Here is a 25,627-nt window from a genome sequence, read left to right on the forward strand (position 1 = left end):
TAAGGGAACATTGCCATTTCCTGTTTATGCTTATAACCCCTTCTCTTTACTAGCACCAGAAGAAATCTCGGAACTCAGGCAACAAGAATGGAATTCATTCCCCCACTGCCTTCCATGATGGCACTTCCATCAGATGGCACTCTGATGTAAATGCTGGACTGATGCATATTGGGATCATGTTTGCCTTTTTAATAGACATGAGATAGTAATACTCAGATCCTTCCTATAGTCTCGTAGTGCACAGAGAATCTTGATTATTTTTTTTTGCTAATTTTGTGTATTTGTGCCCCTCGGCACAATTCTCCTGTGCCAAGATCATTAATGCAAATAGTAGAATAAAATTGTCCCACAACCAACCACTGAGCAGCCTTCCCACTTTCAATACATTCAGTTCTTCAACCAATCCCTATTTTTTTCATATAAAATATTTCACATGTTTTCCCATATCAAATGCTTTCTGAAGTGTGTATGGGTGGCAGCTACCATGTCTTTTTTTTTACTTTACAGTCATTTCTTCTCTCAAAGGAGAGGTACTATACAAGTCAGCTTTAATCTACCTTCTGGACATAACTACTGATTATAGAGAGAGTAACAATTTGAAAAAGATGTGTAATTGGGGCTTCAAAGAACATGGAACTTTCTTCTTCTGAAATTCCATGCCAAAAGGCAGACAGCTGATCCACAAAATAACCAGTAACAGATTCAGCAGACAAAGTCATATCAAATTCTGAGGATTGAAAATAATTTGTGATTGTATTAGCAATAGAGAGGAAATTCTACTGTTTCCTTTAGGAGCAGCTGAGTCAGACAGCAAAAGTGGGCTAAAGTGAAGTATGCATGTTTGCTTAGTCTTTTCTTGTTCTGCAAAAAGAGCTGTAGCATGGCAAAGACAGCTTTAGGGAATTTTTGGGGGGTGAAAAAGAGATGGTTCCTGGTCTTGGAGCTGGATTTAATTTTATCGTTGTGTACATTTGCTGTTTGAAGTATGTTAGACGATAATAAACAGTGAAAGACTGCTTGAAAAACACGTGCTTGATCTAGACTTATTTTACAGAAAGATTTCTAGGAACGTTAGCATTGGCAAGAATTAACCTAAAGTCACAACTTGCTTATTTTGGTGTGTGGTGCTGGCCCTTACTGACAGCATAAACTAGGTTCATAATTTGAACTGTGAAGAAGTCCTTGGTGCAACATCCCTTGCACATCAGCATTGCTAAGCAATACATGTGCCCTGGAAGATATTTTCATTAGCTTGTTACTTGAGTTTGCAGAAGTTGACTGTCAATTGTGCATCTAAAGCACAAGTAAGAAACCTTGGTATTTCTTAGAATTTTTTTCAAGAATGTTGATCATAAATATCTGTGGTTTTAACTGTCATATCCAGTTTTTACTTGCTTGCCTGAACTGCAGTGTCAGACAGCATTTCACATCATGGCTTATTTGATGTTGAATATCCTCAAAGTACCATATGAAAAATAAAAGCAGAACATATTTAAAGAATCCTCAAACATAAACAATTTTTATTAGAACGATGAGCAAGTCTTCAAATGCCACAATTTTATCTTTGAAGATGATCAAAATCCTTCGTTTAAAAAGAAAATAATTTGAAGGTGGTGAGCTAGTGACAAAGTGAGTTTTATCCTGTTTTGTTGTATTGCTAGATAGTTGAATATTTTTTGCAACTAACTCCTTGCCCAAATTTACAGATCCATGGGAAATTTAATATGTCTGGAAAGACATTCAGCTTTGTAGTAGTGCAGAAGAACGGAATTAGAGTATTTTCTGAATCGGAATGATTGTTGGAAAGAAAAACCTTTATACGTGCAAGTTCACTGCTATCTTGGGCAAGTGTGGAGATGTCATGAATGCTCTTTAACTATTATACACCTCTAAAGGATACTGTTGAAACCATTCTTCTGCAAGAGAAAATGAGCCTTTCTAAGGTCATATCAGAGAGCAGAAACGATGGTAGCAGAAACGACTTCATTCTGCTCTGCTGGGAGGATCTTGCTTTATGGATCTTTGCATAATACAGATGTTTCTGTGCATTGGAGTAGCATGTTGTCAACCTTTCTTGATCATGGATTTGAAAATGGTCACTGTCTGTCTAGACCAACACAACAAACTGAAATGGTTTTGAATAACTGTGTTGTATAATACATTTGTGTCCAACATTTCAGGTAGAGATACAATTTTCTCTGTAAACAGTAAGCATTGAAAAATTAAATTTCCTTCATAAAGTAGGTTCTGGACTATAACAGTTATGTGAAGAACTGTGTGATCTATTGTGATTGAGTGGTTCAACTTTTCTCACTGCTGAGACACGCAAACATCCTGACATTAATCTTAAGCTTTTATGCAGAAGGGGCAGTTGTGGAACATCTGACCGGATCATGTGAGAGCTTCCAGAGTGAAACTGATCCTTTTTTTACTGCTTTTTTTCCTGCTGACAGAGCTTAAAATTGTCACCAGTGCCTCTTCACTCCTGTCATGTTTATTGTTACCAATGCACAAAGACACAAGACATACTGCAAGTTGTCTTCAGAATTAATGCACCAGGAGAGCAGTTAGAAGACTTGCACTGCAGGGAAGGATACTCTGATACTGGAACTGTTGTCTGAGTGCAGGTTTCACATGTGATTTTTAGAAAGATCTCACAGAGAAACTTGTTGCTTTTTGTGCTGCTGTAGTATCAAGGAGTAGGAGGATATTTAGGACATTTGATATTGACAGAAAGCTGATATGATTATGAAGTCTTGCAAAAAATGTTTCCTGAACAGGTCCCAGCTGTTGAGCTGCCACAAGTGCCTGGCAGCCAAGGGAATATTGCTATAACTGTGTATATTGCTCCAAGAGAGCAGCAGTGGGGGAAGGGGAAACTCTGCGGTGTCTGATGGTACATGAACATTTCCATTTCTCTACTGTATCTATTCAGGATGGGGGAAAGGAAATGAAGGGGATGAAAGGAAAGAACAGAAGGAAGTCTCCACTGGGAAATACTGTATAGGACAGTATCCTTCTGTGAAAAGCCTTACTTAAAAACTCTTAATTTGATAACTGCATTCTGTGTTTATGTTGTGTTTTGAGCAGTGGAATGACTCCTTTCATGCTAAAAGCTGAAGAAATCAGATTGAAAGCCAGTGTCCTGTGGAATAAAAGTTGTCAAACCTGTCATTTTTAACTCCTTGCAGAAAACTTCTCTGTAAAATAATTCAGAACTGCAAGCCTTCTAATTTCAGACTGCCTATAAAGGGGACCAAATGAATATTTATCATTTTTTGATAAGTGCAGCTGGAACAATCTACCTTCCCAGTGCAGAAATAAGGCAGTACACCTTGGATATTTTATATTTTGTCAAATAGGGCTTAAACTTTAGCTCTGAATTTGAAAAGGCATATGTTTTTAGACCTGGTATCAAACACTGGTTAGCCCAAGCATATGCTGTACCAGGTTTGGGTTTTATGAGACTTTAATCTCAGTTATGTATTTCAATTTGTAGTGCTCAAGTTGATTTTCATTTGGAAATAAATCTCGTTGCTTCCAGCCTTATTGGAGTACATTCTTTGTTTGGTTTTAGACAAGTGTTGCATTATTGGTGAGAGAAGACCTGCCCCAAAGTGAACACATTCCAAGTGAAATTGCCCTGCAAAGCATTTTTCTGCTTCTGAGGTAAAGAGCAGCTGCATTTGGTGCATGCATCCCTCTGTCAGCTGCAGCCCTTTTTGTCTCAGAAGCAAGCAGGTATTTCTTCAAATGGCTGACATTCTTCTGCCACTAGAATTGATTGTTTGCAAAGATAATGATTTAGAAGTGAAAGGAGACCTGGATAAGACATGTGAGATGATGGCTCTGATGACTGTGACAGTGTTCTTTTCAAATGAATATTAACATTTTTTCCAGGAACTTAGTATCGAGTTCTGCAGTGTGAATGCCTTGCTACTGTTGCTCCTACAGTTTGTTCAGTACAGGCATGTTTAACACAGGAATTCAGTGTTAAAGAAGACATTACTTATGATTTTCTTTCTTGGATGAACAGTGTTATCAGCTACTTCCAGAATTCACAAATCTCATTTCATTCTGCCTCTACCATCACTAAACGTGTATAGCCCCAGACCTCTGCTTTTCTCTGGGCCCTTCTCATTGCTGAAAGGTATCCAGTGTCCTGAAGTAGATGAGTATCCTCGTCTAAACAAAATGATGGATTTGGGACATTCAGCATCTATTTAATATTCATGATAGCAGTAAGTTTTTTATTTGAAACAAAACTTTTAGGGCAATCCCATTAGAGTGGCATGAGCTGAGCACAGTTAAAAGAAAGCAGAACTGTTCTCCTGTCCATCTTCCTGTAAGAGAGGTTTGTGATCTGAGAAATTTTTGCTTCATCAGTCTGTAAAATAGTTTCAGACTATATTGAATCATGCTTCTCTTTATTTGATTGGTTGTTCTTTGTTCTTTCTTGTGGCTTGATATTGTAGTATTGCAGGTATTTTACTTATTTTTTTACCCTATTTGGTAGTAGAGCTTTACATAGTTACTCCTCTAATTAAATTTCATTTAGTTATAGAACATGTGTCTTACCCAAGACGTTTTTTCATTTGTTTTTGTGGAAATGTAGTAGAGTTTGCATGATGCATTTTAGGTGATAAATAGCAAGCAAAACCTTTGTTTGCTGCCACTGCAAAGATTTTGAGAATGTAGAAGGGTGGGGTTTTTACAGGACAAAGTCTATTATGCACGCAGTTCACAGCCTGCAATCTGTAGGCTTGGAAACAGATAACAGGTTCTGAGTTGCTTGCAGAGAATATAGAGTAGTTCTGTATTTCATAAAGTGGTAAAAAAGCTGTTGGGCATTAGCATTTAAATTTGTAATGGATTGCTGCTAGGTACAGAGTATCTTCTCAAAAGGTTATTTTTATGGGGTGTTTTTTCCGCTTTTTAAAGCTCTCTATTATTCTTTGCCTTTCTTTGATAGTGTACCAGTGGAGATGCTTCTAGTTATTTAGGTAGTCTTTTAGATCTTGACAGACAGATATGTTTCCATTATCTCTTACTCTTTGAAAGCAATACTCCATTTTGCCTGTTTATGCAATCCTGTATTGAGTAGAATTATATCCAATTATGCTTAACATTTCTGTAAAGGCACAAAAAATGAGGAGGAAATGGACTGTTGTATCCAAGTTTTTTCCCCCATCCTTCACAGAATTCCTAGTTTGACATCTTTGTTTTGCATTAATTCTTGGTAGCGTGTAATGTTGAGTTAATTCTCCTTCTGAGAATGAGAGATGGTAATTTCCTTAAAACTGGAAGACCTTAGAATTGTTTGGTAAACTATTTATGTCCTTCTCCTCTTTTGTGATAGGTTTGCTTTTCTTACAAAAGGTCGGCTTCATCGAATTTTTCAAAAGCTTGATCGCTATTTTAAGTATGGTTTTGGGGATCCTATGTTGTCTGCTAGCTCTGCAAACAAATAACCTCTGTTGTTAAAAGACACGAAAATATCTATGGTACATTATTTTTCCTTTGGAGTGTTTTCCTGTTTTGTCATTTGGTTTTGTTTAATTTCAGTGCAGAGGAATTGAAAGATAAATTTGTCTGCCAGAAAATTCTTCTTATTAAGGACAGGGACAGGTGCAGGCTTTTAATTATAGCAGTGTTTTATTTTATATTGCTGCTGATTTTTCAGATGAATGCACTGGACACACTTGGTCAAACAGCGTTGCACAGGGCTGCATTAGCAGGTCACTTGCAAACCTGCCGGCTGTTGCTGAGTTACGGCTCTGATCCTTCCATCATCTCTTTACAAGGCTTCACAGCAGCACAGATGGGAAATGAAGCAGTGCAACAGATTCTAAGTGGTGGGTAAAAATAAAGGATTGTGTTTTTGAACTTCAGTTTCTCCCTTTACAGCTTTGTATCTTATTTCTTTTTCAATGTAAGAGACTTGCAGTACTTTTCTCATCTATCCCTGTGTGATACTTGTCAGAAAATATAAATACGTAAATAAAGAGCACTGATCAGTTCAGTGATTTTGTGCAAATTGGGAAGAAAATAAACCTCTTGTGGATTTAGAGCATGCTGCTATACAGGGAACTTTAGGAAGGCAGGTAGGGAGTTTTGGGGCTTTTTTGGTAGCAAGTTCCAAGGCAACTGGAATATCGCTGAGCATGTGGGAAACCTTCTTCCCTTCACCGGCCTCCCTGTTAGGTACTCTATACTCTAGCAGTCACAAGTAGAGTGTTACAGGCAGAAAAACTCTGATATTGGCTAAGCTGTTTGGACTTTTACTTCAAATCCATCACTTGTCCAGCAGAGAAAGATTTTGTTGTTAAAGTGCTTAGATAACAAACTGCGTAGATAACAATTTGTTTATATCTTGCATTGAAGAAGTGAATGAATGTTTAAAGAGGGTGCCACTGTTTTTCCTGTAAGTGCTTAAGGGTTTGCATCCTCTTATGCATGTTACAGTTGAATTTTTGCAAGTACAGAGAAGAATACTTGCATCAGTAGCAACTACAGAGGAAGTAACTCACCTTACAGTGAGATGTGCAGGTAGTCAAGGAAAAGCACATATCTGGATAGATGAGAAGATCTGTGGTAGCTAGAAACTCTATTTCCTCCAATGTTTTCAACTTTATTGTTTTAAAACAGGACAAAAAAAAAAAAAAAGGCATTTTACAGCAGTACAAGGAAGGACTGTTTTGAAGTGTACCCACTCCTGAGATGTAGCTGGTTACACAGATAGCATTACCAGTTTAAAATGTGCACATGAATGTATGTATGTGGATTGAGAGAGAAGAATGTCAGCTCTAGAGTCGAAAATTTACTGGTTTACACTGAAACTAAGACTCCTTATTCAGCTTTTTCGTTGAACATCACAACCCCAATTGCATTTTTACAGATTACAACAAACCAACTCCACCCCCCAATTTTGGAAAATATGTTGAGCACAAGTTAATATAACTTAATTATCCTAAGTAATCCTAAACATCTTTATCCCTGTGTAGAAAGTACACCTGTGCGCACATCAGATGTGGATTATCGGTTGTTAGAAGCATCTAAAGCTGGAGACTTGGAAACTGTGAAGGTAGGTTTGAGCAGTTCATGTTAATTTTCCACTTTGCATCACTGTGCAAGGCTTGTGGAAGCCCATGCTATGAGAGTTGTGGAAGTAATACCCAGTGAAAGGTACATCATAAAAAATGCTGAAGTGTGTTTCTCTTGAGTTTTTGGTTGCTCATTTTACCAGTCCTTCACACAGCCTTTGATGGACTCAGATGTAGCCATAATTCTTTGAAGTGAACCCTGTGATTTGCAGAATCAGTTTAGTAGAAACAAGCCTCAAGTGCATGATTCAATCAGAAGGCAAGCAAACACTATTAACAGGTAGCAGACTTCTTATTTTAAGCCATCCTTCATCTGAAGGTGAAGGATCAGGCCATGGACTCCCAACATCATAGGAAGGTTTGATCTTGTCTTTCATACTTGGTGTGTGGGCAACATGGCCTGCATATAGACTGTTCTGCATACATTCCTGCCTTGAGCTTCAACATGATATATATTAATATTCAAACAGCAGCAGTTTTGTGCACCAGCAGCTTCTCTGACTGCTAAGCTCAATATTTCTAGATTTCTGAAGGCAGCATGGGCTGGAAATGGTAACATATCTGGAAAAAATTACATGGCCTTGAAACTGGTACTTCATGATGTAGAGGTTCATCCTTTCTAATACCTTAGGAACTTCTTCATACTGCTTCCATCATTTAAGTCTTGTTTGTTATAGAGGTACTTTCAGCCATAAATTTAGAGCAGTTATTTTTTTAACTTTATCTAAGTGCAAACAAATTTCCTGATACTTAACTTCTGAAAATTTGTATATAATAATAAATAGTTTGGGGTCTCTGGAGGTGGTAGTTTAGGCTTTTTCTTTTGGGTTTGTTTGATTGGTGTTTTGTTGGTTTTGGTTGGTTTTGTAGAGTTTTTCTATTTGTTTGGTTTGGTTCTGTACTAGATTTTGGCTATTTTTGTCTTTGCAGCAACTTTGCAGCCCTCAGAATGTGAATTGTAGAGATCTGGAAGGCCGTCATTCAACACCACTGCATTTTGCTGCAGGATATAACCGCGTATCAGTGGTGGAGTATCTGTTGCACCATGGAGCAGATGTGCATGCCAAAGATAAAGGGTACATTGAATTCCATGAGATGCTGTTTTCTATTAGTATGAGACTTATATCCTGCATATTCATTTTGCTCAGATCTCAGTAACCATCATGTTTTTCTCTTGAAAATTTTTCTCTTTCCTTTCTTCGTGTTCTGCTTTGTTCCTATGCTGTAGGGAGATTTATAGACCATTAAGGCATACTTTGCTTTTTGGCAAAGCCATTGTCAAGTACACTGTAGTACATGATACTTCTCCCTTTTGCCCATTTTGGAGACTTTGTTGTGCTTAAAAGCAGCCTTTAACTTGTTTTAGGTGATCTAAAATTAGTTTTGAGTAGAATGGGGTAAAATACTAGGGTTATCTCTGGTTATTTTCCTAATTCTGTTAGTTAGGTTTTATTATTAAGTTATTTATTGAGTTAATATTCAGTTAAATTATATGAACCATTTACAGGTTTTTGCATTAATTGCAAAGCAGTCGTGTAGAATAGCATGATTATGTTTGATCTTTCACTCCAATATATTAGTTCAGGGTGGGGGATAATTAATTTCCCATACTGAATTTTCAGACTCTTCCTGAAAGAAATGTTTGGGCATCTTTCTGTGTCTCTCAGATGTAAAGTGCTTACCTAATAACTGTACTTCAAACACTTTATATAGTGTTATATCTTTTCTGGAATTTACACTCAGTATCCAACTGAGAACAGCAGTGAGTCTTGCAGTTTAGATTTTGGCTGTTGTTAAAAGCATTGAAGTTACGTGCTTGTGGAAGCAGTAACAGCTGGGCTTGCTAAGTATTTAAGAGTCTCGTGGATGAGAACTGAAGGAGGATAATTAAGTTTTAATTGATATTTTAATAGAAGAGAAATAAAACCATGAAAACTGGAAAGACTGAAAGTTACCAATAATGTCTGGTGAAGTGGGAGTTTTATCTACTGGAACTTTATAGGATTGCATATTGGATTTTATTCTCTTTAGCTATTAATACTTTCTCTTTGATTAGTGGCTTGGTACCCCTACACAATGCCTGTTCTTATGGACACTACGAAGTGGCTGAACTCTTAGTGAGGCACGGTGCTTCTGTCAACGTGGCCGACCTGTGGAAATTCACTCCTCTACATGAAGCAGCAGCAAAAGGAAAATATGAAATCTGCAAACTGCTTTTAAAAGTATGTGCTGGAGTTCTCAGATGTGTATTTGTCCTGGTTTTAGCTAGGGTAGAGTTAATTTCTTCTCAGTAGCTGTTACAGTGCTGTTTTGGGGAGGGGGAAAGACAAGGAGGGGTTGAGAGAGTGGCTGCATGATGCTTAATTTCCATCTGAGCTTAAACTACAACAGTCCTTAAATTCATGTATGTTTATTTTTCTGAAGATTAATTAATGCAAAGTTAATAGCACTCAGTGAGTTCTTGTGGTATCTTTGAATCAATTTTCATCTGACAATTGTCAGGTGATTTCTTGTGTTATGTCATTCATTTACAAAGTACATGTACTCTTTGCAACACAGGTATTAATACTATTAGCCAAGTAGGACAAGACTCTCAAACTGGAAAAACCAGCTGAATTTGTGTAGAAATACAATCCCCCCACCTTGTCTTGTCCATCCTTTTCTGGAACAGTCACTGCATTTAAGTAAATTTTGTTAATACTTATGCAAGAGGGTGCTACAGAGCAATAACTGAAGGTGGGTCCTAAATGGTGTTTGGTATGAGAGAAATTTAAAACTGTTATGTTAATGTATAATTTATCAAGCTTCTGGAGGAAATGCATATTAATATGCTGTGGCATAAATATTCATTATACTTAGTGGAAGAACCTGTAAAAAGCATGAGGTAATGCAAAGATGTTTCCAGTGAGAAACATGAGTCTGAGAAACTTCTTAACATAAGGTCATATCCTGCCGTGGGAGGGTGAGAGAGGGTGCTAGAGCAGAATTTCTTGTCAGTCCTATTTCCTGGTTTCAGCCTTGCCTACTTATGTCCCTCTGAAGCACAACATTTAAAATGGGAGTAAATCAGAATATCGATAGTCTTAAAATAATGAGAATCTTCCGCAGCAGCCTTTCATTTGCTACTACAAAGTCCTGATATTTCCCTCCCATCTCATTCATTATTTCACTTAATTGCCAAAAAAGCAGTCAGAGAGAGTAACACATTAGTTTAAAACACATCTACAGCAGGAACCAGAAGATGTTCAAATATGTCTGTGGAGTAGGCATGATGATGGCCATGGAAGTAACAGCTGAATACAGAGATTAGCTCAAGCTATAGGAGTACTCGTAATCTCTGAAGCACAGTGTTGGTTTATAGACACTGGAGTTCTATTGCCTTTTCTGATCATTCCACTGGGAATTTAGCCATATTTTGTGTTCAGAGGATCCTGAATGGATGTGCAATGGGAAATAGAAAAGTGCTGAAATTTATTTTTTTTTAAATCACTCTTGCACAAGAGCTAAAATATGCCCCTAAGGTGACAGATTTGTAAAGGCTCTGGGTGTCTGTGGAGATGTGCTCACACTGCAGCTTGCACCGGGTTTCTCCTCTGTGTCTCTTATGCCAGCTGGCAGTGTTGTCAGTTCCGCTGAGTTGTGGATGTTGAGCTTGAATCCTCCTGACTTGTGCTCCTTCTCTCCTGGTCTGCTTGAAGAAGGAAACAAAAATATACTGGCATTTTGGAGACACTGTCTTTTTTCATCACCTTTCTTTAAAATTACCACCTTCATTTGTTTCTATGCCTTGAAGGGGGTCTCAGAAGACACTGCCTCTTCATTCAGATACTTATTCTGGAGCATATTTGAATAGTTCCAATTTTGATGAGTTTTAAATTAAGAGATTTAAGGTCATATATTGGAGAAATCATTGCAGTTTAAAGGGCTTTGTGCAAAGAGTACTCTCTTCCTAAAAGAACCACAGATGTGGAACTGGTTCTGTGTAATCAATACTCTGTCCCTTTCTGTCCCTTGCTGTTTATCCTTTACACCCTGAGCATAGTTGTACTGCTTCCAAATACAAGGCAGTTAATTCCTTCTGTTCTCCACATTCCCAGCTCATTCCCTGTGGCTCACACTAACACAGATTTGCCAGCATGTCCAGTGGGAAATGGTAGGGCAGACTTGCTGGCAGGGGTTGGACCACTTGTTTGATTATTCTAAAGAGACCAGTCAGAGAATACAATGCCAGCAGCTGCTTCTGCCTTATCTATCTTTGTTTTTTTCCACTGCTGCTGAGAGTGAACAGGGAAGGAGCTGTCCTCCCACAAAACTGAATGTGGACATGACTCACACCATATGCTCTATATAGCTGTATGTTCCCCTTCTCATCTACTGGTGCTCCAGTTCTGTGTTCTTATCACTGCCTGATCTGCTTGCATTACCAGTAGAGATGTACTCCAGCAGTCATCCACCTCCACTTATCCACCAGAATTTTTTCTTCACTGCTTTCGAGGACCTATAAACTGCTTAAGATGCTTCTGTTATCTATTGGAATGTGTAGAGAAGAGTATTTTTCTAATTCCCTTCTGAAACAAGTGCCTTTTAATAGCAGGGTGGCATTTAGTAAAACTTATAGCCTGGCTTTGCTAGCTCAGAAAGTTGTGCTAAGGAAAAACCTCTGCCAGCCATTTGATTCCTGCCAGTTTTCAGGAGAAGGGGAGGACTGGCAGCAAAGTGCTTGCAGTTGGCTTTTCTTTAGCACCTGCTGTGACAGTAGGAAATAGCTATGCAGGACGTGATTCTGAACGTACTTCAGTTGCAAGCAGAGCAGTGGCAGCTCTTGCGGAGGGTTGCCATTTTTGCCTATGGAGTTGAGATTCATACAGCTGTGTTTCAGACTAGTGCTGTTAGGCCTCAACCTCCTGAATTAAGTCTCATGTGCAGTTACTTAATGATGGTAGGTCAGCAAAATCTCCTTGCCTTCTATCTTGTTCCATGAAATAGCTGCACACTTACGTTCACTGCTCTGCTCATGATTGTGACAGTAACATTTGGCTTTGCAGCATGGAGCTGATCCAACAAAAAAGAATCGAGATGGGAACACTCCTCTAGATTTGGTGAAAGAAGGGGACACAGATATCCAGGACTTACTGCGAGGAGACGCTGCCTTGCTAGATGCTGCCAAGAAGGGGTGCCTGGCACGAGTGCAGAAGTTATGTACTCAAGAAAATATCAATTGCAGAGACACCCAGGGAAGAAATTCAACACCGCTACACCTTGCAGGTGGGTGACTCACCAGGTTTTGTGGTATATTTGTGGTTTGTACATTTGTGGTAGACTAAGGGTATATTTCACCCAGGGCTGGTATAAGAAGAGTTCCGCAGAGAACTGTCCTGTACAAAGAGTTAACCGTGGCACTTATATTTCAGGAGGTAATACAGTTACTAGGGAAGAGGAACTTTTGTAGCGGAAAAATTGCCTTAGCTTTTCTGTCTAATATTTTTCTTTAGTTTAGCTCTCCTAATTTCTTTTCCTGTGCTTTTCTACAGCTGGTTACAACAATTTGGAAGTAGCTGAATACCTTCTTGAGCATGGTGCTGATGTTAATGCCCAGGACAAAGGAGGATTAATCCCCCTACATAACGCAGCATCCTATGGGGTAGGTGCAGGCATTCTTGCCATAAGTAGACCAGCAAGGAACTCCTTGAAGTCATATCCAAAGCCAGATATTTTGCAGCTGTCTTTCTGTGAAAATAGTTCAGGTTTTGATGGCGTGAAATATTTGTTGGGCTGAGTTGCTGTTGTGAGTGCTGTTTGCAGTCCTACAGATCTAAATAAGACACAGATCCAGGTGTGCTGTAGCAGTTAAAGGCTGCAGTTTGGAAAGATCACTACAACATAGCTTTTATGCAGGCAAGCAGATGCATAGGATTGAACACTGTTAAGTTTGGGGTGACATTTGAAACAGAAAAGAGCTCAAGTTGTCTCTGAAAGATGTAGATGGAAGGAAGAGAAAAATACCAGGGGATCGTGTGCAGGTGACGATAGGGAAGTGGAAATCTGTTGCAGCTGGTGTCTGGTGGGAAGCTATTGCTACAGCGTTGAAGGGCTACTGTGTTCATAATATGGTTGTCCTTCAGGGCAAGCCATCTGCTGCAGTGGGAGTCCAGTGGTAGATTGAAGCCATTTTGGATGAGGCAGGCCCTTCTTCCTCCATATAGAAGGGAGCATCCCTGTACCAGTTGCACAGATGCCTGATAGATTGCTTATAAGCAGTTGTTAGTTGTGGATGGGGTCAGAAAGAAATCTTGTGCAATAATTGTACAGAGACAGTGCTTGAGAAGCTCCTAGCAGTGTGCTTGCAGTCAAACAGAAGACATGAAGCTCAAGAAGTTGTAGTGTTTTTGATGGTCTTGTGATGTGCTTTGTCTGTTACTACCTGGCCTGGCACAAGACCATCAAAATCTGGGAGAGATGATCCTAATAGAGACACAAGTTGAAATAAAAAGTACAGTGTTCACCTTGTTTTTAAGAAGAGCATGAATGAAACTCGTTCTACATCATTTGCATTGGTTCTTTAGGTCAGTCTGGATTCCTACTGTCCTAAAGAGCAAAAAGCTCCAAATCCTGATGAAATATGAGAAATGCAACACAGAATTGTTTTATGTTACTGGGTCCTAATACCAAGCAATATTGTTTATCATATACTTACTGCTATAAATATTAATTCCGAGGATGTTGCTTAGATCTAGAGATAAATTCTGTTGCAAAGATTGTGTTCTGGCATGGGAAACTATTATATGTGAAGCCAAAGCATCCCTAACTGGCTCAGATAAATGTTAGAAATTCGTTTGAGCTGATTATCACTTCTAAAATTCATAATGCCAATCTAATTACTTTCTCTTGGAAGAGTTAACTAGACGGTGTTTAATGCTTTTCTATCAGCTTATTTAGTTAAGAGTTGCTGTATATCTTTCCTGTGGCATCCCACACTTCTCTCTGAGCTGTCATCAGCCTGTTTAGGTCTCTGTAATGGGAGGTAGAGAGATGAGTACAGGTTTCACAAGTTCATAGCTGGCAGGTTTCACAGGCTCTGCCTTTTCCTCACAAAGTATCTTCAGTTCTCCCATCCAGTACTTCATGCTGTGTGACCCTCAGTAGGTCTTCTGCAGCAGAAAAATCACAGTAACAACAATTACTTTAAAAGTTTAAAAGTTGCAGAGAGGAAAAATAAAGTCTCCAGTATTTTCAAATCACACTTGTTCAGAGAGCAAGCCGTTCCGTGAGAGCTACAAAGAGTCATTTAATTGCCAGTGAGGGGAAAAATGAAATCCATTGGCAAGTGTTTGTGCTTCTGCTTACAAGTTCAGTGTTTCATCCTCCTACCCACTCATTTTGACTACGTGCTTTTTTATTTCTTAGTTGTATTGCACGAAAAAAAAATCTACTGGTCAGAGGCAGGCAAAAATTTTATTTGCCAGTTTTCCATTCTCTTATATTTCTGGGGAGACTCTAAGGATGGGATATTGATGGAAGTGTGGGGTTATAAGTTCATTACTTTTATAGCCCGTGTAAAACAGTTCTCCCTTGTGACACTCATAATGCATTTTATCAATTACAGCTCCCATAAAATATTATTGAAGAAAGAACTAATCTGTGCTGGCACAGATAGGTTCAAAGTCTTGCAAGAAATTGCAAGAAAGAAAGTACAATAGAGACTTCTGTGTACAGACAGTACATATTCTTCCGTGTACAGACAGTAGCACAACACATTGATCTTCAGAGCTTCTAGTGTTGTATCACAAATGTAGCAGCCATGTAAATTTGCCAGTTCAAATTTGTCCATGAATATTTTTTTAGATGCAGGATCGAGTATCACGTCTGCTTCTGCAGCTGACACAAACTTCATGTCATGTACTTAGGGTGATTTGACAGAAATATAATGCTGTGCCTGATCCCAGTTGTTAATGTACTGGTGAATGATCTGGTAGTGCACAGATCCAGATGACTATGGAGCTGCAATATAAACTGGTACCTGAAGAAGTGTGCTGCTACATAGACACAGAAGGCAGAATGAGTTAAAGGAAAGAGAAACTATGGGGGTCTCTAGGCACCATTACCTCCAGCATGAAAAAGGAAATATATGTTTTACTAGTGTCATGTTGATTAAGATGTTCTTGTGTTTTCCAGCATGTGGATATAGCAGCACTGTTGATCAAATACAATACATGTGTAAATGCAACAGATAAATGGGCATTCACACCATTGCATGAAGCTGCACAAAAAGGAAGGACACAGCTCTGTGCTCTGCTTTTAGCTCATGGAGCAGATCCAACCATGAAGAATCAAGAGGGTCAGACACCACTAGACCTGGCAACAGTAAGTTCATGTTAGCATGCCAGCCACAGTCTGCTCTGGAGGATTTGTTCTGCATGTTAAATTCCTTTCTCTGGTTCCATGACATCAGGGGTCCTCAGCTTTCATTGTGCTGAGATGGAGAGAGAAGAGCATCTCCAGAATGCCTATTTGTGACTTTTTACCCATCAGTCCAGGCATTTTCCTTTGGCTGAGATCTTAACATGGGTTGTGATTTAAGGTTTGCTTCTGCTTAAGGATTTAATCCTGGGATCAATCTCCTCATTTCCAGAAATAAAACTTTATGAAATGTCCCTTATGATGGTCAATCTGTATACTGTTGATGATCATTTCTTTGAACCTAGGAGGAACACCAGATGGGCCTTTAGAGAAATGGGATCATTTAGAGGATGAATATGCTCAGTGCCTCCACATTACCTCAGTTCTTTTTTTTTTGTAACTCCAAAACAACATTCTGAAATTTGTAGGTGGCTATCAAACTTTTTCTGAAACTGGCATCTGTAAACTTTCTTGTTAGTGGTGGCTGCTTGAAAAGCCTAATAAAGTTACATGAACATGTATGTCCCAGGTTAACCAGTCTTGATGGAATAGATCATGCATCCAAATTGGATGCTCTGTCTAGTTACACTGTGAGTATCTTTTAAGGTCATTGATTTATTTATGGAGAGTTCAAGAAATATCCCCCAGAGTAAACTGAGCTTTAGAAAACTTGCTTTGTGATGAAGGATATGAAAATTACTTGATTTCTCTGAGGGTAAATAAGGATGTCCTATTTTGTTCTATTCTACAAGAACTTGCAAGAGGGAAATTCTAGAAGATGAGGGTCTGTCTTAATTTAGTCAATAAAGGCTAAATCCAGTTTTTAGCTAAGTTCATACTTCTCCTGAGCTCATGTCTTTTTTTTTTCCTGTTCTAACACTATGAGATATGATTATAGCAAAGGCAGTGGTAGTCTTTCCATTGAAACCTTGTTCCAGGGCAAAGTGCTTCAGCTGAAGTTGAGCCTGACAGAGAAATTATGAGGTGGCATTCCCTGGCCTAGGTTCTGAAGGATTTCAGATAAAGTTGCTATATTGTTCTTCCTGGCTTTAACACCTGTAAAGTCACTGTGCCAGAAAGGAAATTAGGTATACCTTCTTACATACCTTTAGAAATGGGGAGAACCCAATTCACCTGTGTCTGAACAGTGAATCAAAATGTTCTTGCAACCACAAATTCCCCTGTAACAGAAGTTGGTGGTTTTCTTTCTAACGGGGAAGAGACCAATCAATTAAAACAAATGAAAATAAAAATTATATATATTTCCAGGAATTGGTGACTTGTGATAGTAGGACCTTATGTTGGATGTTCTTTCTGTTTTTCAGGCTGATGATATCCGAGCTTTGCTGATAGATGCGATGCCTCCAGAAGCTTTGCCTACATGCTTCAAGCCTCAAGCTACTGTCGTTAGTGCCTCTGTGATCTCGCCAGCATCCACACCGTCCTGCCTCTCTGCTGCCAGCAGCATAGATAACCTCACTGGGCCACTGGCAGAACTAGCTGTAGGAGGGGCATCAAATGCTGGTGATGGAGCAGCAGGAACTGACAGGAAGGAAGGAGAAGGTGCATTTGCTGCTGGACAAGTTTACATTGCTAGAAGTACAGTAGTTTAGTATCACAACAGGCCTTGCTTTATCTGGAAAGCATTTCCAACTAGCAAGAAAATACTGTCCAGCTTGAACTGTTACCTACATTTTAAAGTGCCTGATGCTTGCTCTGTTTTCACGTGCTCTGCTAGGAGCACTGTTGACTGTTCATCTGTGTTTGCTGTCAGTGATTAGGTCTGACTACAAAGGCAGATCTGATTAGGTACCCAGATGTTTGTTGTTGATTTTATAAAGAAAATCCAATAAGAATTATTTTGATGAAGGAATTATGATTGTGATGGCTGGGGGACTTTGCTAAGGCCTTTTAAACCCTTTAATTAGTATCTGGAATCCATGCTTTAGGTCAGCATCTAGGTGATCACATAGCAAAAATACACCCACTCTTCCTTTCCTTCTCTTTACAATACAAGTCTGCATTTGTCACAGATGGCTTGTGCTTTTAATAGTTCATTCTGAAGAGGGAACAGTGATGAGATTTGCACAGAGCTTTGACACAATGGAAGTGGATTGTTTATTACAGGCATGGACAAATTGCAAAAAAAATCGGAGTGTGGAATTTTGAGAGAATCAGTGCTACTGATTATTTTTTTAAAGTTGGTTGGTTTGGTTTGGCTGTTGTTAATTCAGATGCATAGGATATAAATACTCATTTCTTCTCCTGTAGTTTCTGGTCTTGACATGAACATTACCCAGTTCCTAAAAAGCCTCGGTCTTGAACACCTACGAGATATCTTTGAGACAGAACAGGTAAGTGACCAGCCTCATCTCTGTTTGTATGTTTAAGAGGTAAACTAACCTAATAAATTTGAGCAACATTTTTGTTTTGTGATTGAAAAAGGGAAAGAAAAAAACTCCAGTGTCACATCTACAGAAAAATAAGTATGCCCAAGTTTTCTTTCAGTTTTCCACAAATGAGTTGCCAGATATGTTACAGTAAAGTTGAGAAACCTGTGAAAATATCTTCTGTTGTTTGATTCAGGTGTCCAGTAGCTTTCACTTTCTTATACATACACTATGACTGCCAATTTGGCTTCTATTCTGAAAGTTATATTGGACCTTGTGAACTTTGAACATGATGGATATAACAAAGTTAGGTTGAAATGTAACCTGCACTTGTCCTTCAGCAGTCTCAATAGCCAGAAAAGCCTTTCACCACCTGTAGTGCTGCATGTGGTATTTTGGTTAGATCTAGGAAACACTCCAGTTTGACTATATGCTGAAATAAAAATCTAGTTTGCAAGGGCATAGTCACACTAGAGAATCAGAAGCTACATTTCTATTAGGTTTGGACCATAGCATTAATTGGGTTTTGCAGGGCTAACAAGTTTCAAATGGCATTGAGAGATAGGGAAAAAAACCTGCGGATTTATCAGTATTTCACAATATAAGAAAGGAGTACAACTAATGTAACAGTTTCTCAACCTTACATAATGTTTTAGAGCAGAAGTCTCTGTAATGTATTCGTAGACCCTTTTTATGTACCATTTCTTAAATTTAAGATGTTACAGTTGAATAAATTTGTTTGTTTGCATGGATTCATGGTGGAAGTGAAAGGTACAAGTACAAGAGACTGGATAGAATAATTATTTTTTCTTCCGGCCTCTGCTGCTAATCCTTTATTGAGGGATCAGGAAAAAAGGTTTGAAATGTAATGTATTGCTTACAGAAAAAGTTCCAACTATTTCTGTGATATATTCTAGGAGGTATTTCTCCAAAGTTAAAATACCACATAATTTTTTCCCCTTCTTGTATATGAAGCATAAGCTTTTTTCTTTAATTTGGAACTGTTTCTATTAAGAAGGAAACCAACCTCAAACCAACCTATACTCTTCTCACATTCCTCTTTTCTTACTATTTTTCACACCTTCCTATTGCCTTGCTGGTTTTGTTATACTTTTGCTTCCTTAGCTCCTAACCTGTTTTAAGATTTTCCCTGGCTAATAAGATTTAATAATGCAATTTGGATTCACTGTATTCATCGTTTTGAAACCATTTAGGTCCTCTTGTAAGTTTCTTTGCAGTAAAAACAAGCTCATCTTCTTTAAGCTTATTGTTTTAAGCTGGTTTTTGCAAGCACTCAGTAACTTTGTGTGCACTTTTTCACCTTGGCTCTACCCTGCTCCTGATGCTTTCTAGGATTTGGGTTTTTCTGGGTTTTTTAATGTTCTGCTGCACATGATGAATGTCTGCAGTGGCTTTTCCACAATGATCCCAATGGGGTTGTTTTCTGCTCGGTTGGACAGATATTCAGTGTATCTATTAATTCCTTACTTGAGATGCTTTCTTTTGAATTAATGATATTCACTTTGTAGTGGACAGAGTTTACACCTGCAATTCAAATTGTGCTAGTAATACAACTTCTTTTCTATTATTTGCTGAGCTCCCCATTCTAGTTTAATGTGTAAATTTACAAGTAGATTTTATGCAGTTATCTCCTCCAGTTGAGATAGTTCTGGTTTTCATAGAATCACCACAGTGCACAATTGATTTATAGTGCACAGTACTTTATTTAGCCTTTATCTCCTGTTCTTGACAAAAACGTTTATTTGGCATCATGTTTTATTACCTTTTTGCTTCCACCATTAATCTCCACGACCTTGAAATTTAAAACCTTGTCAGGTGATTGTAGATGTATTCATGTATTGCAACCAAATGAATAGTTGTATATGTCCTCACAATGCTAATTATTTCCAAATATAGTGGAACAGTTGAGCATGCCTTAGCATAGCTGACACACTGGTTTGATACACATGCAAGTCCACATGTGTATATAGATATATAGTAATAGCACACCATAACAATGTTGATCTGAAAAAGACAGCATTTATCAGTAAGCTTATAGATTATTAATTTCTGCTTGTGTAGTGAAAGTAATGAATTGCACAACACGGTGAAACTTTGAACGCTTCAAAAATACTCCCATATTTGTCCCAGCATTTCCTTGCATCCTCCTTGTACCTAAGTAAAAATGCTTGTGAGAACCTTTTATGAGAACAGGCTCATGCTAATTGGTTTAAGAGAAGTAAAAGTTTTGCACAGCTTCACACTGTAGCAGCTGGGTATGATCCTGCAATAGGGAGAGGTTTGCCAGAAGGTGGCAGCAATTAGAAGTGAAAAAAACCATTAAACATATATAAGGTCTTGGTTGCACCATGAATACAGTCCATTTTCTGAGGTGATAGGTCTTCAACCTTGGAAGTTGGGCTAGGTTTGGTAAGTGATTTTTGTGGTCTTTCATCTTTCCAGATAACCCTGGATGTGTTGGCAGACATGGGGCATGAGGAGCTTAAAGAAATTGGGATCAATGCATATGGACACCGCCACAAATTAATAAAAGGTGTGGAGAGACTTCTAGGAGGGCAGCAAGGTAAATATGACAGTTTTACTGGTTAGTCCAACTGTTGCATATAACAGGGTCCCAGATGTAGATCTCTCTCTAAATGTAGGCATTGTCACCAGGACTTGAAAGAATCCAGATGTCAGGAAAGTGTATTTGCTGGCAGACATGGTGGATGAGTGGGTTGTGACAGGTAAAGAATATATTCAGGAGATACAGGACCAAGTGATCATTTGCCTTTCCAGGGAATTGACAACCCCTGAGGCAACCTTGGAAGCTGTGCCTGTTTCTCGGAATCGTGTTTCCCCCAGGCAGGAGCTATTGGATTAGTTTGCCCTATGTACCTACCCACAGGCCAGTTGTATCCTGAAGGGTGGACCTGATGGAGTTTTAGCTGCCCCACACTTCTGAGATGCTTCTGTTGAAAGCAGAAGCAATAAAGTGCAATTATGTCCCACATGCATTTTTCTTCTCTCTTTTAAAGCCTCTGCTGCTAACGAAGGCTTTTTATGTTTTTGAGGTTATGCTTCTGCCTTGTGTTTATTTTTCATTTCCTTCTGTGCTGGAGTTGTTTAAGAAGAGTAATGATGATGATGGATACAAATAGAGCTGGTATTGGTTTTTCCTGTTGATTTGTGCTCCTTTTCATTCCTTCTCTTTGCAGGCACTAATCCTTATTTGACTTTCCACTGTGTGAGTCAGGGGACCATTCTCCTTGACCTTGCTCCTGATGATAAGGAGTATCAGTCCGTAGAAGAGGAGGTAATCCAAGTCCCTTCTTAATGCTTCAGTGACTGTATATTTCTCTTTTCATTTATAACCTGTCAGAACTAAAGTATAATACATTTTGAAAGTGATGAAATAGGCTTTGGTGTGTGAATTGTGTAGATCTGACATGAAGTTTGGGCCTCTTCATTTGTCTTTTCACATAGAACAATGATAGAAGTTATTTTGCTGTGTCCTGCTAATTTTTTTAACGGGTGGTCTGTTCACTCACTTAGTGTTATTCCAATTTGTTGTCATGTTTTGAATGTTGTCTCATAGGAAGGGTTTTCACAGCTTTCCATAGATAGGTGGACCTGCAAAAATCAGAAGCTGTGTATAAAGACCAAGAGATCAAAACCTTGCAATACTCTAGGCATTTTCTGTGCTCAAGCTATTTCTGCAAGTGAACCAGCTTGTTTTCTCTTGTCTCAGTGGCTTGGTTAATCAGTAACCCAGATAAACAGCTCTTGGATAACTGAGCATTGACTGCAATTTTGCCTCCCACACACACATGCTCTTTTATTTAAGTAAACTACAAGCAGATACCATTTTGAAAGCAAAAATCACAACAGAAAAGAGACTTCCTGAAGAGTTGTATTTGGAAGAAACTCCATTTTACTGTGCATTTGCTATTTGTGTCATGTTCCTACACTATAGCACAGAAATCTTGTAGTCTTTTTTAAAGTCTAGATATTCAGTATCGGTGCCAGTTAAGCCAGGAATATTTTTTATTAGTAACTTCATAAACTGGAGTTTGTGCAGATTGTTTTTGTACACTTTTCCAACAGAAAGGGTCACTTGTCTGCCATAGTAAATTGGGATGTTTATTTGAACTGTTACTAAATATTGTTGCTGTAGCTATAAATACTTCTGGAAAAGACACAATGAAACCATTAAAATTCTCAGGATCTGCTAACGACATAGGAAAATTTACAATACAGCCATTTTCCTATCACTAAGAAATGCAACCTAAACTCATTAAAATCACATTTGTTATTACTTCAAAGTGATATTTTTGTATATTCATTTTCAAGGATTGTTTTTTTCTAATCTAAAGCAGATTTTCTAGTTGTATATAATTTGGATAGCAAGTGCCATTATTCTCCTTTTTCCTATGTAGATTTTTATTACAAGATTGGATAATTGCATCATCCAACTTCTCTACTGTGGAACAGTATAGGATGTGGGGTGCTTGAGAAATTAAGGTGTACCTCAGTTTAAAATTGATGTGTTTTTTTACACCTTTTAATTAGTTTTCAGTCAAGATTGCCTGTTGTTGTCAGTGATATTCTGAGACACTGCATGGATACTTTGCCTTGCTAGCAAGCTTTTTGCTGAACATTCAGTTGTGTTCTTTTATGTAGATGCAAAGTACAATCCGGGAGCATCGAGATGGTGGAAATGCTGGTGGTATCTTCAACAGATACAATGTCATCAGGGTAAGTTTCAAAACCTCTTAATTTTATGGAGTAAATTATGTTAGTATCTGTGCCAGCAGGCAGAATTGGTTTAATTTATATTTAAAGTTCTTTGTTGAAATAATATTCAGGAACAGAGTTAAAGCAAGTGCTAGATGCTAAAAATAGACTAAATGTGTGCTCTGCACGTGAAATGAGGGAGAAGTCCACTTGGGCTCTTAAAGGAATCTGAAGAACTGATGTTGAAGACAGAAGTTGATGAAGAATCTGACTTTTTCACAACCTGATTAAATTTCAGAGGTCTATAACTTCTGTATTTGACTTTGCAACCCAGATCTGTTTTTTTTTCTCAGTGTAGTCTTTTTTTGTCTCTTTAAAGGAGATTTGGGGGAGGGGTGTATAAAAGGATGATCGTGACTTTTAATAAGTTTCTATCTCCCTATGCAATCTTAGATCTTGACACCTCCTTCTTTGCTTTTACTAACTAGAAAAATATGTTTTACAAGTCCTGTTATTTCAGAAATCAGAGTGTTGTCTTTCTGAGGGAAGGTACACCTTCTGGTTGCTTTTTGGGGGGAGAAGGAAATAGAGGAAATCAGAACAGAACTTGGTTTCTGAGCTCCAGAAAACCCATGGTACCTACCTGTTTGAAAAGTAAACCTGTCCAGAGCCTTTGCAACTTGATCCAACAGATCATACATCCCAAAGTAAACTTTGCTTTCAATCCCACTCCCAGCCAAAGGTAAAGTCCTTTAGAGAAACCACAGTAGTATGAGCGTGTGGCTGAAACAATATCTCAGGATAGATTAAACAGCACATCTCCCTATTTTTTTCCTCAAAAGTTGTTTCTTTTCATAAAAAATAAACCTCAACTAGACAGCTAGTTTTAAAAAACTAGACTAGATTGTTCAACAGAGCTCAAAGCAGAGAGGGAAGGAGTTTCAGACAGTTTCTAGTTCTTTGTGGTATTGCAGGCCTCAAGAGAAGAAGCCTGAAAGTTGTCCTTAAACCTGACAATTTAGGCTGCAATTTCACGCTAGTTTTAACCATTTGTAAGTGTGTGCTACAGAGTTGTTTGAAAGACTTCACCCTTGTGTGCAGAACAGGCTGGGGGTTTCTTTGTACCCTTCTCATGTCTTGCTCTCAGTTTCCCTGTTGAATTTATGTGAACTCTGTGAAACTATATTCCATTTCAATTCCAATTCAAGTATGGTTGGACTTATTATACCACTGCAGATTCAAAAGGTAGTGAACAAGAAGTTGCGGGAGAGATTCTGTCACAGACAGAAAGAGGTCTCAGAGGAGAATCATAATCATCACAATGAACGCATGTTGTTTCACGGTAAGGAAGTAGTGTCTCTTTGTATGTATTGGAATTTAACAAAAAAACCTAAACCCTACAAGGACCCACAGGCAATATTAATGTTGCTGTGTCACCATCCTGTACCAATAATTGTATATCTACACTTGAAATGCAGAGGGTGCATTGGGGATGGGGGAGTGGTGGAGTTAGTCTGTATGGTTACTGCAATTCAAAAAGCTACACAAGGTAAAAAAATACTTTTTGTTGTTGTTGTTATTTTAAGAAAAAGGAAGGTTTTTTGCTAAGCCATATCTTAGTCATTTCCAGTAAAGCTGCTGGGCGGATGTTACATTGCTGTGAGAAAAACATGGTATCTTCTGAATGAGGAGAGCAGCACTCAGTAAAAGTGTTTTACCCTGGTGCTGATTCAGGCAAGCCATCAGGGAAAGGAATCAAAACCAGCTATGAGTTTCAGCAAGAATTCTTTAGAAGTGCCTACAAATGACAGTTGCCTGAAGGTCCTTCTGCCCTAGATTCTTCTATGATTCTGTATAGGAAATTGGTTTTGGGCATGGTTGTCTTGACATCTTGCCCCATCTTAACCAATACTGACTGCCGGAGAAGGTGTGCATTGACAAGATAAATTGCACTGAAATGTGAGTAGGGGGAAAGCCTTTTAATGAGATCCGTGAAATGAGTAAGAAATGAGTCACACGTGGGATTTTGGTATATAATGATAAATCCCACACATCACTGCATCCTGCTGGGTATCGCCCCCTTCCAGCTGACTGAGCACGCTTTCTGATATTTAATGGTCTGTTTGAGGCAGATAAACTCCTCTTGACATGGAGTCCTGTATTACTATAAAACTTAACAAGTATGTATCTTTTTGTGTCATTCTCTTCTAGGGTCTCCTTTTATTAATGCTATCATTCACAAAGGATTTGATGAAAGGCATGCATACATTGGAGGAATGTTTGGAGCTGGAATTTACTTTGCTGAGAACTCCTCAAAAAGCAACCAATATGTGTATGGAATAGGGGGAGGAACAGGCTGTCCCACACACAAAGACAGGTCCTGTTATATCTGTCACAGGTATGAGTCCAGCAGAGTTCCCCATACGTAATTTTGGCTGTCCTGGTTTTTACAATCCTGGTCCAGGATGACTTATAGGGAAAGAATGGCCACTTGAGCTTGGTCATGGCAGGAAAAACGCAGTTTTCCATTTGTCAAAGCTGAACAAAAAAGGATATAAATGCAGCGAGTCCCACAGGAAGGTCAAAAATTACATCTAAGCATGCAGTGAGTATAAATCAAAGTGAGCTGTGGTCAGGAAAGAGGCTTGAAACAGCAAGTTTGAAAATGAAGAGTCAGGGGAAAATAGCAATTAAACTCCAGGCACTCTCAGAACAAAGCTGCAGTGCAAAGTGGTGGTCAGCAGTACAGTGTTGTACTGTGGATCAGATAATTCTGGAGGTAGTGAGCAGGACTTAATCACAGCTTTGTTTTGTACTGGAATAGATCAATGTGTTTCTCGCACTTTGACACCTGTCCATACCCTGCTGATAGGAACACAGAGAGTTTCAGCTTCTTTCAACAGCTTTATATAAGGTGAACTAGAACAGGCCTCCTTGTGAGGGCTAGATTAAGTGTGTATTTTCCCTTATGTGTGTTGTGAAAGATTTTTTGTGACAGGT

General features: G+C 38.6%; 1 protein-coding gene across 1 annotated transcript in view; it reads left to right on the forward strand.

Moving 5' to 3' along the window:
- Window positions 1-25,627, forward strand: part of TNKS (tankyrase) — a 131,602-nt gene that overhangs the window by 103,091 nt on the left and 2,884 nt on the right. The window contains exons 13-26 of the mRNA XM_027635854.1: window positions 5,684-5,855; window positions 7,005-7,084; window positions 8,034-8,179; window positions 9,160-9,325; window positions 12,149-12,368; window positions 12,635-12,744; window positions 15,276-15,464; window positions 16,826-17,063; window positions 17,772-17,854; window positions 20,354-20,474; window positions 21,109-21,206; window positions 22,574-22,648; window positions 23,864-23,969; window positions 24,839-25,025. Coding sequence (XP_027491655.1) covers window positions 5,684-5,855; window positions 7,005-7,084; window positions 8,034-8,179; window positions 9,160-9,325; window positions 12,149-12,368; window positions 12,635-12,744; window positions 15,276-15,464; window positions 16,826-17,063; window positions 17,772-17,854; window positions 20,354-20,474; window positions 21,109-21,206; window positions 22,574-22,648; window positions 23,864-23,969; window positions 24,839-25,025 — 1,991 coding nt within the window. The remainder of the gene's footprint in view (window positions 1-5,683; window positions 5,856-7,004; window positions 7,085-8,033; window positions 8,180-9,159; window positions 9,326-12,148; window positions 12,369-12,634; window positions 12,745-15,275; window positions 15,465-16,825; window positions 17,064-17,771; window positions 17,855-20,353; window positions 20,475-21,108; window positions 21,207-22,573; window positions 22,649-23,863; window positions 23,970-24,838; window positions 25,026-25,627) is intronic.

This window comes from Corapipo altera, unplaced genomic scaffold (assembly GCF_003945725.1).
Source record: "Corapipo altera isolate COAL_440 unplaced genomic scaffold, ASM394572v1 22b, whole genome shotgun sequence".
NCBI lineage: Eukaryota > Metazoa > Chordata > Aves > Passeriformes > Pipridae > Corapipo > Corapipo altera.